Source organism: Hibiscus syriacus, unplaced genomic scaffold (genome assembly GCF_006381635.1).
Source record: "Hibiscus syriacus cultivar Baekdansim isolate YM2019G1 unplaced genomic scaffold, ASM638163v2 tig00110458_pilon, whole genome shotgun sequence".
Lineage (NCBI taxonomy): Eukaryota > Viridiplantae > Streptophyta > Magnoliopsida > Malvales > Malvaceae > Hibiscus > Hibiscus syriacus.
Genome location: NW_024062745.1, coordinates 3,683,975 through 3,697,643, shown reverse-complemented (window position 1 = coordinate 3,697,643; position 13,669 = coordinate 3,683,975). Strand labels below are relative to the sequence as shown.

General features: G+C 34.5%; 2 protein-coding genes across 3 annotated transcripts in view; both read left to right on the top strand.

Moving 5' to 3' along the window:
• Positions 1 to 8,108, top strand: part of LOC120126344 (uncharacterized protein ZK546.14-like) — a 29,060-nt gene extending 20,952 nt beyond the window's left edge. For both annotated transcript variants that reach the window (XM_039144562.1, XM_039144560.1), the window contains exons 5-6: positions 3,710 to 3,716; positions 8,097 to 8,108. The gene's annotated coding sequence lies outside the window, so the exon portion shown is untranslated. The remainder of the gene's footprint in view (positions 1 to 3,709; positions 3,717 to 8,096) is intronic.
• Positions 8,109 to 9,040: 932 nt separating this feature from the next.
• LOC120126415 (GDSL esterase/lipase At5g55050-like) lies at positions 9,041 to 11,666 on the top strand. The gene is given in 6 exon segments (XM_039144620.1): positions 9,041 to 9,432; positions 10,422 to 10,555; positions 10,670 to 10,903; positions 10,986 to 11,142; positions 11,145 to 11,234; positions 11,331 to 11,666. Coding segments are annotated over 6 exon segments (1,101 nt in total). The 5' UTR covers positions 9,041 to 9,167; the 3' UTR covers positions 11,552 to 11,666.
• Positions 11,667 to 13,669: the final 2,003 nt, after the last annotated feature.

Below are 13,669 nucleotides of genomic sequence, written 5' to 3'. Positions count from 1 at the left end.
TACTAACCGCAGCACCAATGGCGATAAACAGCAACTCAAATCGTCCATCTCTATCTGTTTTGATATGAGTTACCGACCCATGATTTTCAGCTTTAAATTGTGACAATAAGTCGACAGTTGGGCAAACGATGCTTCTGGCGACCCCCTCAACAATTCCAAGGCATAACATTTGGCTCTCCAAGCTTTAGAATATGATATACTAATCTTGAACCGAGCATTCATGTCAGTCATAATTTCATGTCCCCGATATACCCTGCCATTCAAAAACATTAACTCAGCCAAAAAACCACCCAACACCTTTTTGTTTGCCTGTCTATGGTGAGGAAAAACTTGGGTTCTTGAACATGTATGTTTATCAATAAAGTCCTAACTTGAAACATTTCAATCTTTTATCCTCTTTGCAATCATACGCCACGTACAATTTTTGTCAATCATACACCTTGTTTCGAAACGATCTTTGCTTGATTTGTTAACTTTTAGTTGATAGCCATCTTCCACACATTTCGTATACAAAGCTATCTTCAAGTCTTCCTTTGTATCAAAACAATCATCTTTCTTGATACGAATAACTTTTGTGTAACAATCAACTGCTTTCTTTACCAACTCTTCTTCCGGTATCTCAAGTAATTCTGGCATATTCCAGTTATACTCCCGTGGCATTTTCTTTTCTTCGGGGACTTTTTCTTCTTCAGGATTATATGAATTACAGAATGGATGTTCAACATGTTCATTCACAGTCGTAACTTCCTCCTTATTATCATCAACAACATCTTCCTCGGCAAGGGCTGTTTCATCATCAAAATTTGGGTATTGACCAATATCAAAATCATTACATGCAGGGTCTGTTTCTTCTTCTGAAACATCATCAAAATCCGAGTATTGACCAATATCAAAGTCGGGTATTGACCAAGATCAAATTTCGAATACTGACTAGTACTCACAATTTTTTCTGTTGGCTCATCATCGTCTAATTGGTCAATACGAAAACCGGAATTTGGTGCTGAAAGTTGATTGGGATTTGGATTAGAGAAAGGTTGTGGGTTTTGAGAAAAACTTAGTTGATTACTACCCGCTACTGACCCAACAATACTACTTCTAGGTTCAACAACATACAATGTGTAACATCATCACTTGAAACACTAATGTAAGCAATGAATCGTTCAACATCTTCAATGTCGGTTAACAAATAAACTTTACCATTTCTCTGATAAGATAGCCTAAATCCACTTAGGGGCTCTAAATTCAATTTCTTTGAAACACGTAACATTAGAGTTTCATAAGTTAACTTTTTTAATGACAGTTTTAGTTGAAGATTCATGGGTAAAGGCATATATTGTAAAACACCATGAACATTCTCCCATGACCCTCCAAAACACAAATATATCCAAACATGATCAACATTAGATGATTTCATGGTTGTAAATTAATTTACTAAACAAACGAGCTGCGAAACTAAGACCTGTTGCCGGATGGGGAAGGATGTAGGAACGGATATAGGAACGGATGTCGCCGGAGAGAGTGATAGATGGAGATGGAATGAGTTGCGATTTAGGGATTTAGGTTATGAGTTGTTGCTGCTGCGCGTAGATATATACCCAAAAAATTTGTGTTGCGAAACTAAAACCTATTGCGAACTTTGAAAATTGCATTGCGATTCTGTATTATCTCATTGCGAAAGTCAGAATCGCGTTGCGAAAGTCAGTATCGCGTTGCGCAAGTCAGTATCGCATTGCGATTTTGTATTATCGCGTTGTGATAGTCAGTATCGCATTGCGATTTTCCCAATTCGTGTTGCGATTTACTTATTCGCATTGCGAATTGGGAAAATCGCAACGACACTGTAGACTATCGCAACGCGAAATGCAATGCGAATTTGCGATAATGGAGATCGAGTTGCGAATTAGCGATCGCATTGCGATTTTGTTGGTCATTTTGGCAAATCTGGAAAAAGTTGGTTAAAATCGTATATTATAAGGCATTTTTGGTCACTGAGGCGATTTTCTCTAAATTAAAAATAGGGATAATAATATCTTCTTCCTTATAGCTTAAACTTTGAGCTCTCATGGCTTTGCTGCACAACATCTTTGGTTGTTTCACGGAATCCTCAGAATCCAAATATATATGTCCATGGCGATTTTTGCGTTCTTAGGAATCACCAGAATTCTGGGAAGAAGACGATGTCGTTGTCGTCGGTTAAACCGAATTGGAGCAGCCGAAACTTTTTCACCATTCTTTCCTGCATAAGAGCTCCAACGACTTAACAATGTTTTAGCTATGGGCCTATGGCTTATATATATATATATATGAATGTCCGAATCATCTTATGAAAATTTTAAATTATCATATATATTTTTATTGATAGTTTGTTTTCATTCATTAAAATTTTATAAATTCATTGTTTCTTACAATTTTAAAAGTTTGTACTCTTAATATAATATCTTGTGATATATATATATATATATATATTGTAGAGGGATATTTGTAGATTCATTTGTTAAATATATATATATATATATATATATATGCTTTCAATATTCTTAATCTGGGATTTGATAATTTTAGATTAGTATATATTTTATTTACAATATTAAAAATATTGCACGAACCAACTTATCTAAATGGTTAAAGAAATCGTTCTTGTTTCTAGTGGTCACGAGTTAGAGCACCAGCGACTGCAACATGGTGATTGAGCATTCATTGTCAAATGGTTGAGAGTATTTAGAATATATACTACTTTGTAATCATCTTAGCTTAATAAAAGAATATTTCTAAGAGGAAAATAAATTCTAAATTCACAGAATTTATAAATACGAAATTGTAAGTTTATTGAGCTGTTTTCATTTGCTATATAGTCACTTGTGTTTGGGCCAAATTGCTGGAATAATGTGTCCCAGATTTTTTATTCCTCAAATAATGTACCCGTTAAATTATTTCCAGGATAGACTATTTTCTACAGTGGAGTGTGAAGACGCCGTGTAATCTATGTGTCTTGTTGAGCTCGCCATGATTTCCATGTGTCTTCAAGTTAGATTCTCCCCACCAACCATTTTTTTTATATACAAAGTTGAAGACGTATGGTAATCCATGTGTCTTTCATGAAAAAAAATGAAATCGCATGATAATCCATGTGTCCTTTCCCTTGAGACGGTAGATAACACCCTAATTTATGAAATAATTTGGTGATAGCCCTATACAAGGAATTTATTTTCCAACACCCTATATGGGCGTGGAACCCCTTGTGTTTGGGTTAGGATTTGCTATATAATCCAACAAGGCCTTGATTATGCTTCGAATTTGGATTTGGTCTTTGCATTATTAAGAGAGTTAAGGGTTAACTTCAAAATTTATTTCGAAGAATTGACATCATGATTTTGGAAAGGGAAAGGAAAGATCGTATCTAGATATAATCTTTTATAATACGAACATCATATTTTAATTTCTATTTATGTAGATCATTCATATTGTGTTTTGAATTGTTTTGTGTAAAAATATTTGTCACCAACGAATATATATGATTGAAGATAATATTATGGCGGAATATGAAAAAAAAACAGCTTTAAAACAAGAGAGACAAAGCAAGTATTTGCCCTTCAACTAAAATAAGACAAGAAAGATAGAAACACAGGTCTTTTGTCAAAATTACCAGGCTCTCCAGGAACAAGACAACCGGGAGAACTCGAGACAAAGCATGTAAAGAAGTGACAAAGAGGGGTTGAGTGGTGACCCATATGGCATCATTCTATATGTAAAGAGCTCCACGCCTCTTATCATTCTTTCCGAAAGGATGATTAGGGGAGCAGTTGCAGCTGGAACCACTCATTTGGTGATGGGTGCACCACAGCATCATCGATGGATAAAACCATGGACCCGTGGTCCCACCCATTGATCTCTGAGGTGCATCAAAATGTCCTCACCGGCTAGCCATCTATCCACCCACTCACCCTTGTGGGTCAAATGGCTAATGGTGAGCTGTGCCAGCTTTCCCACTATCTTGTGATTCATTTTGCCCATAAAACCACACTGGCTTTCTGCAATCATAACTCTTGCTTGGTCAGATTTGTTGCTTCTTTACTTTTATTGCATGTTCTTCTTCGTTATCTAATCACATTGGAAAATGGGATCCATAAGTTTGATGTATGTGTTTACCACCCGGTTTGTCTGAACGATAATTTGGTGGAGCCACGTCAATGCATATACGATTTAAATATGATTTTTCTTAAATGTTTAAATATAGCATTATAAATAATTACTCGTTGAATGACTGTAAATAGGACTTATATACGTGCGTTGTTGTCTGCATCCAACCATCTTATACTCGTACAAATTTGCATCGTGAATGATACTTTTTTAAATAAAATTTGTATACTTTTTTTTATTCTCCTTATTTCTTTCATTTTAATTCCAAAGGATACATGCTTTAAAAATTCTATTAAATATTCTCAATAATTGACAATAAACACTCAATCACTTTGGTGCAGTCGCTCATGCTCGAATCTATAACCTCTATTGTAACACCCCGAATCCTGAGTTAATAGTTTGGGTCAACTCGAGACCCAAAGTTGAGCCCAAAGAACCTTATAAAATAGATAAATCAGTTTATGTTAGTGGGCTTGTGTTGGGCCCAAAAGATTTGAGTGATAGGTATTAGTGTTTTATGTAAGAGAAAGTAGAGGGGCTAATAGTGCAATTTTCCCTTATTGTTTTAAAGCTGAAAACCCTTTCCTTTTTATATCATGTTTACGTGAACCACCCCACTATTTTCTCATAAACACTCGTCTCTTCTTCATCATCATTTTCTCTTTTCTTTTTCCTTTCTTAAGTGCAAAGTTTTAAGGATTCAAGCTTAGTTTGTTGTAGCCAAGGTAAAATTGTTTCTCTATATTCTTCAAGCTTTGTTTTAAGCTCCATTTTGTAAGTTTTAGAATTAGTTTTCAAAATGGGTTTTTCTTGAAGGTAGGGTGAATCCTAGTTGTTTCAAGAGTTGTTTTAGCAGTCAAGGCAGTAAGGTAACACACTTATAGCTTTCTCATACCAAGTGTAGATCATGGAAAATTAAGACGTGTAAAAAAGTTAAGTTTAAAGTATGTTTAGCCATTTCCATGGTAAATTGTTCATTTGATGTTATAAGCATGGCATAAAGCCTTATTTATGCTCTTTTATTTACATAAAACTTTAAGCATGTTTGGGGACCTCACTAAGGTATTTGGGATTGAAAATATAGTTTTTAGTACTTGTTTTATGACTTCTGCAGATAGAGTATCTATACTATAGGGATAATATCGATATTTGTTCTTCGTTTTGGGCAGATTCGTGAGTTTTTGGGCAAGAGTATCAATACTCTTTCAATAGTATTGAAACTTTGGGTCATAGTTTCGAAACTCCCAGAAAGTTTCAAAATTGGGCAGAACAGAATGTTTAAAAGTATCGATACTTATATAAAATATCGAAACTTTTATAGAAGTATCGATACTCTTGGGCTAGTCTTGATATTTTCAGTCTATTTTGGTCAAACATTTCCCTGAGGCCCTAGACCCATAGTATGACCATATATGGGACCGAATAGGTGTAAAACACTAGAATAAGTGCTATAGAAGGTGTTTAAAGTTGGGTTAAAATGGATGAAATAGTTGTAGGGGTATCGATACCTTAGAAAGGGTATCAATACTGTAGAGAGGGTATTGACACTGTAAGTCCAGTATCGATACCAAGGGTATGGTTTGAGCTTTAAAGCACGAGTAAGTGTAGAGGCATGTAAGGGTATCGATATTGTAAGGCCAATATCGATACCAAGGTTGAGAAATGATCTTTAAGTTAAAAGAAAGTATAGAGGTAAGTGAGGTTTCCAAAAATTTATGATTTTTATCAAATAAGACTACAAGTGAGAACATTTATTAATGTTTAATTAAAACGTAAAAACGAGAATAAAGTAGGGTGAAATAAGACTAGCTTTGTTTGAATGCTCGGGAAAATGACCAGGACACCCGAGTTCTTTTAGAAAAGATAACAGAGTTAACAATATAGATTTAGTCCGGATATCCTTAGGTAGGGACGAAGTGTAATACCCTAAACATCGGGTCAGTGAATAAATTGTAAGAATTTAAAATTTAGCAGTTTGATTTTGATAAATTGAAATTCAAGGATTGATTTGGAAATTTTTGTTTAGGATGTATTATCAAAGATTGAAGGATGGAAGGGCAAAATGGTCTTTTGGCATGAAATGAATTTAAAATTCATTTTTAAGGATATTATAACATGTGAGGAAATATGAGAAAAGAAAAGCCTAGAGAATTCTCTTCATATTCTCTTCAACCGTGAACTTCCATTGCTAAGGTAAGTGATTTTGAAGTTGGTTGTTTCTTTCATTTTTGAATTGGTTTTGAGTTTTTGGGTGGTATAAAAACATAAGAAAGCTTAAAGATGATTAGAAGCTATGAGATTGATGAGTTAATGTTGATTTGATAAAAAGGGTTTTTAAGGGAGTTGATGAAAATTGAGTAGTTTTGGATTTTAAAGGTATATTTGACTTTTCAAAGGTCTGAATAAGATGTTTGAAGTATTGAAAGGATTGGAAAAATGTTTGAAGAGTGAGAGTGATTTTTAGTTTTAAGTGTTCTAGTGAAAATTTTGGATGTTAAAGGGAATTTAATTGGTATAAGTTGGTTGTGATAAGTGTTATTGAGTTTAAGGGCGTGAATGGAGTTAGAAGTATGAGATTTAGGTGAATTTGGGTCAAATTCGAAATAAAATAAGTGAATTCTGGGCAAGGGTATCGGTACTAGAAGAACAATATTGATACTATATGAATCAGATGAACATAATCGATACTGAAGAGATAGTATCGATACTAGGGGTATCAATACCAGTGTATTGAGTTTAAGTGGCGTGAATGGAGTTAGAAGTATGAGATTTAGGTGAATTTGGGTCAAATTCGAAATAAAATAAGTGAATTCTGGGCAAGGGTATCGGTACTAGAAGAACAATATTGATACTATATGAATCAGATGAACATAATCGATACTGAAGAGATAGTATCGATACTAGGGGTATCAATACAATAGTTAGGTACCGATACTATAATTGAAGAGAAAATTCCAGAATGTTTTGGGTATTGATACTGAAATAGGTATACAAGGGAAGAAGACTTGTGATAAGTCAACTTCCAATGATTTTTAACTAAAATAGAATTTTGAATAGTTATTTATGTTAATTTTTATGGTTTTAGCTAAATTGTATTTCAAAAGCAATGTTTTGATTTCGTTACTATGCATATGTGTTCTATGTGAATAAATGATAATTTGACTAAGAAGTGTTATGTGAAATACTTATATGGTTAAAGACCAAAGTATGCGCTATGAGAATTAGAGGTATAAGTGACATGCCAAGAGTTGAGGGATTTTACGCGGTCCTTCGAGATAATTCTATGTGGTCTTTCGGGACAATTCTATGTGGCACTTCGGTGCATATTCTATGTGGCACTTCGGTGAAAAATTCTACGTGGTAGTTTCGACTGTAATTGCAGTGCACAACCTCAAAGTACTCACATACCTTGATTTCTCAGTAATATATGTTGGGCTATTTAAACAAATTGATATGATTTGAACAGTGCATAGCAATATATGTTATTTTTATGAAATGTATCTTGTTTTCCGTATTCTATGTTTCTCCTGAAATATTTAAGCAAATGTTTCAATGTTTTATTATGCTCATTTATGCCTCACTAAGTCAAAGACTTAGCGTGTGAGTGTTTTCACACGTAGGTTCAGAGAAGTCAGCAGAGTAAAACTAAGTCAGGACAACATACATTTGAAGAAGATCAGATTAGACCGATTTAAACAGTATGTGATTTTGTTATTTTGAAATTTTGTTGGAATGTACTAAAAATGTTTAAATTGCAAATGCTCTTATATGTTTTATAACTATACTAATTAAGGTTATGTAAATATATTAAATAGTTGTTTTCAGTGTCTAATATTAATTTTGATTTTAACTTGTGTTAACGAGGCCCTTATGCTAACTATATTTTCCGATGCCTTAACACTCTTTAGAAGAAATGGTGAGTTAGTCAGGGGTATGGCTTCCGATGCAGAGACTTCCAGGAGCTATATCTAGGGAAGACTAGATGGGTGTGTGAGTTCTGAGATGCAGAACCTTCAGCCGCACCGTGATATCTACCATAGCTTAAAGAGTGAGTATTCAAGAATACCCACTAAAACAGTTTTAAAGAAGACCAGCTTGGGAGCAAGGTCCAACACTCAAGGAGTGGGCTAATAGAACATAACAAATAGTAGAACAGATAGTAATAGACCTTATACCAGTAAACTTGATAACTTGAGCTTTTTAGTGATGTCGTTAGTATGTTTTAGCCGTTAGTGTGGCGTTGAGCTAACTTCGAATATTTTCGTGGGCAGGTTAGTAGATCAAGCAGTTGAGAAGCAGTATATAGACCAAGGTTCAGACCAGTGCAGTGCATATCAGATGTGCGTCTCAACATTTTATTGGGCATGTATATTTGTAAACATTATTGTTCAATTGAGTCATAGATTAAGTCAAGTTGGTCTGTAATATTTTTGAAGTGTAAATAATTTTATTTTGGAGCTCCTCAGTGAATTTTTTATTATATTTCAGTTTATTTTATGATTGGTTAAAACGATCGTTTTAAAGCATGAGAAATTAAGTTTAAAGTTGGTTAGTCACTTCAGTGGTTCTGTGTAGCATCTTAAATCGGTTGACTGTGTATCGTACAGGTCTAGGATGTTACATCTATGAATCACAATAATTCTTTTAATCACGGGGTAAGTTCGTGGAAAAAAGCACCTTACAAAACTTGTCATCATCCTAAACATTTTGTGAAAAGAACAAATTACTTTAATATTTTAGTTTAATTCATGGATAGTGTTTTACTCCCATAAGCTGCGCCATTTTAATTTTATTTTACACCTTGAAAACTGTATGAACCACACAATATTTCAAATGACAAAACATTTGATTAAATAAATTTTATATATGTGTGTGTATTTTTATTCAAAAGAATAGACCCCGAATCTCTTTCTTCCTCCACCCAACACTGTCTATAAAAATAAAAACCATATGAACACTTGCATCTTCCACTCCCCACTCCAAATCAAACCCTTTTCTTTTCAAACAAGGAAAGACCCTACCGAGAACTGATGGATGGTAGAAGCAGAACTTTCATGGCGAAGAACTTGTTGCTATCGTTCTTCTTTTCTGTATTCAGTTCAAGATTAAAGCTTTCGACAGCTCAAATGGTGCCGGCGATGTTTGTCTTCGGGGATTCCTTGGTCGACGTCGGGAACAACGATTACCTCCCGGTCTCGATCGCGAGAGCAGATTTTCCTTACAACGGAATCGATTTCCCTACCAAGAAACCAACTGGGAGGTTTTGTAATGGCAAGAATGCTGCAGATTTTCTTGGTAAGCAACCATGAGAACTGAGAAAAATCTCATTGATTCTTATCAGCTTTATCCTTGGTTGAAAAGTTTTTTTTCCAAAGTTTATTTGCTTAACTTGAAAAAAATATTTTCCAATACCCTTCATGTATATTTTAATGTCTATATTTAGAATTTGCATATATTTTTATGATATCGTTTTTAATATTTGAACATAAATTATTGTATGAAGGATATAATATATCTTATTATTACATTCAATTAGTTTATGGATAACAAAAAATGATTAATTCTCATAAATTTTCAACTGTAAACTAACTATTTGTGGAGCCGGCTGCTTAAATTTTCCAACTTGAAAGCAACCTACCTTATTTAAGACACACATGAAGTTACAACTAATGAAAACAACAACATTCTGACACAATAACTTGGGTTTTAATTAGGGACTGAGAAAAAAGATTTTTTTTGTCAGGGGACAAATATGAACTTATAAAATTTTAGGGGAGCGAATTTGAACTTGTTAAATTTTAGGGGCGAAATTTTTTTTCAATAGAAAATACATAGATAAAATCTAAAATATGTGATAATTTTAAATTTTTAGGGGGACGATCATCCCTCCTATGTCCATCCCTAGTTTGATTATTACCGATACTCACTGGCGGATGCATATACATCTTAGGGTAGGCATATGCTCACCCTGGAATCTGATTTTTTTTTATACTAGTTGTTAATTTTATTGAAAGTGCTCACAGTAAAATTTTATTGTACTCGCCCTTAAATTCGAATTTCTTTATATTAATTGTTCATTTTATTGAAGGTGTCACCCTAAAATTTTATTTGTGTCTATTCTATATGAATTTTTTTTATTATTAATACATATGTGTTCATTCTGAAAAATATTTCAATATCCGCCAATTTCGGTATTTGATTATTTTTGTATTCACACTGTTCTATATGTATGCGTGTGTGAATGTTGAAATTGGGTTTCATATTTAACAATATTACTTGGACAGCTGAAAAATTAGGGTTACCAAGTTCACCACCCTATCTTTCCTTGTCAAAGAAGAAAGATGCACCGTCGTATATCAACGGGGTTAGCTTCGCCTCTGGTGGTGCTGGAATCTTCAACGGCACGGATCAAACTTTAGTAAGTCTTGAAAATCCCGTGAATATCGTATTTTAAAGATGATCGTATGAACTAATTGCATTTTAAACTGAGCTGCTAGGGTGTTTCGTGTGCTTCTTTCAAATTTCTATTCAGGGTCAATCCATACCATTATCAAAACAAGTGGACAACTACATTGCAGTGCAGAAAATTTTTGTGCAGCACATGGGATCGTCTGCTGCAGAAAAGCACCTTTCGAAGTCGCTTTTCACCGTCGTTATCGGTAGCAACGACATCTTGGATTACTTCGGCTCGTCGCATCTTAGAAAGAAGAACACCCCACAACGGTATGTGGACTTGATGGCCAACACCCTAAAGGGACAACTCAAGGTAAACTAATTAACTGGTTTGCATTGTTAAATGATATAGCAAATAATGAAAGTATTTGATCCTAAAAGTTCCAACATTACAGAGACTATACGATACCGGTGCTCGTAAATTCGTTCTCACCGGCATCGGAGCAATCGGTTGCGTTCCGGCAGAAAGGGTTAAAAACCAAACTCATGAGTGCAGCGAAGAACGCAATTACTGGTCTGACAAATACAATGAAGAGCTGAAGGCAATGTTGGAAGGGTTAAATCAGAACTTCAAGGCGTAAACTACTCTTACTTTGACACTTACAGTATCATGCAAAGCGTGATCCAAAATCCATCTTCTTACGGTATACATACACACATACATGCTACATACATACACATTCATGCATGCATGCATGCATGTAAGCTAAAATATGAGACTTTTGACCTTGTGTTTGTAGGTTTCAAAGAGATAAAGAGTGCATGTTGTGGGCTTGGGGATTTGAAAGCTGAAGTGCCTTGTTTGCCCGTTTCCAAGTATTGCTCCAACAGAAGCGATCATGTTTTCTGGGATCTGTATCATCCGACGGAGGCGACGGCTAGGTTTTTTGTGGATACTCTTTTTGACGGTCCTTCAAAATACTGTGTCCCAATGAATGTTAGGCAATTAGTTTCTGCTTGAAACTTATACTGAAAACATCAATATCTTACACTACTATGTGAATCATATACCTAATTGGAGACAACATGACACGAAAAATTATGAATATACAATATGAATTTATAAATTTTTATAATTAATATAGAATGCATGAAGATGACAACGTGAAGAGACGAAGTCAATTATTCTTAAGTTAGAAGTGAATCAAAGTCGTCCCAAACATATTTATGGTCCTGAGCGAAAACTCAAAAATATTACTTTATAAAATGAAAGTACATTTCTTTACTTTGAACAATAAATTCAATATTACATAAATAAATTATAGAAAAATGATTAAATTTTGTGAAAATATATTATTTTTATTATTTTATTAGGAAAACACCTTAAATACAACTAAAAGAGAATAAATATATAAAAAAATTGAATGCATGTAAAATACATAGCTTGATTTTGAATAATAAATAAATAAAAAGAATTGTATATTACTATTGTTAGTTGAGAATGACGAAGAATAAATTAAAGAATACTTGATAAATTGAAGAGTAAGACTTGAAAAAAGAGAAAAACATGTTTAAATTAATTCGAAATTGAATGAATAAATAAGAGAAATAGAAAAGGAGGGTAAAAACTAAACATTTTATGATATTATAAAAATTAGGGCCCCTAATTATAAATATAAAAAATGGTTAAATTTAATTCAAAATTGGAAGAATTAATAACATAAATGGAAAAAGAGGTCAAAAACTAAAGTTTTTATGAAAATACAAAAATTAGAGATCCTAATTATAAATTGTTAGGTATGACTCATAAATATACCGGTAAAAAGGATAGGGGATGGAGCGGAGTGAGTGAAGGGTTAATTTTGTAATTATGTACCAAGTTTATCTATTATAAATAGATATGTAACCTAAACCTATGGGACATTGAATAAAACTTCTAGCTCCGCCTAGGCACCGAGGACGTAAGCACATTATTGAACCTCATTAAAATTCTTGTGTTCTTTCATTTTTCTTTACCCGATTCTTCAACAATTGGTATCAGATGTCAGGAGAAAAATTCGAAGTTGCGAAATTCGATGGTCAGTGTAACTTCGGATTATGGCAAACAAGGGTGAAAGATCTGTTGGCGCAACAAGGGATCCTGAAGGCTTTGCGACCTACAAAGCCGGCGTCAATGGAGGAGGAAGACTATGAAGAATTGCAACAGCGAGCGGCAGGAACCATACGGTTATGTTTGGCGGACGAGGTCATGTATCACGTCATGCATCTGTCGTCTCCAGATGAAATTTGGAAGAAGTTGGAAAGTCAGTTTATGTCGAAATCCTTAACGACTAAACTGTATCTCAAGCAGCGACTGTATGGGCTGAAGATGCAGGATGATCATGATTTGGCATAACACGTGAATGTCTTCAATCAAATCATTTCTGATTTGGCTCGGCTTGATGTGAAAATTGAGGATGAAGACAAAGCGATGATTTTATTGTGTTCATTTCCTCTCTCTTACGAACACATGGTGACTACTCTTATATATGGGAAAGAGACTATCAAAGTTGAGGAGATTACTACAGTCTTGTTGGCTCACAACCAGCGGAAATAGAATGCAAGGGAAAGCTCTCAAGCTGATAGCTTATATGTCAAGGGTAAACGAGATCGTGGACGGAAGCCAGAGAAGGCAGGGTTTGGGAAGCGGAATTCCAGATCCAAATATAGGGACAAGAAGACAATTCACTGTTACAAGTGCAAGGAGGCAGGACATATGAAGCGAGACTGTCCGAAGTTGAAAAAGCAGACTGATGAGAAGCGTGATGACTCATCCAAGTATGTGAATGTGGTCGAGGATGACAATTTTGATTGCAGCGATGGTGATATGCTCTCTATTTCAACGACTCAATTGACGGATGTTTGTATTCTTGATTCTGGATGTTCTTATCACATCACGCCAAATAGGGAATGGTTTTCGAATTACAGGTCGTTTAATTCTGGTTCTGTTTATTTGGGTGATGATCAATGTTGTAATATTGTTGGTATTGGTGAGGTCAGAATTAAGATGTATGATGGCTCTGTTCGGACGTTGAGTGGTGTTCGACATATCCCAGATTTGAAGAAGAATTTGATTTCTTTGGGCACTTTGCACAAGAAT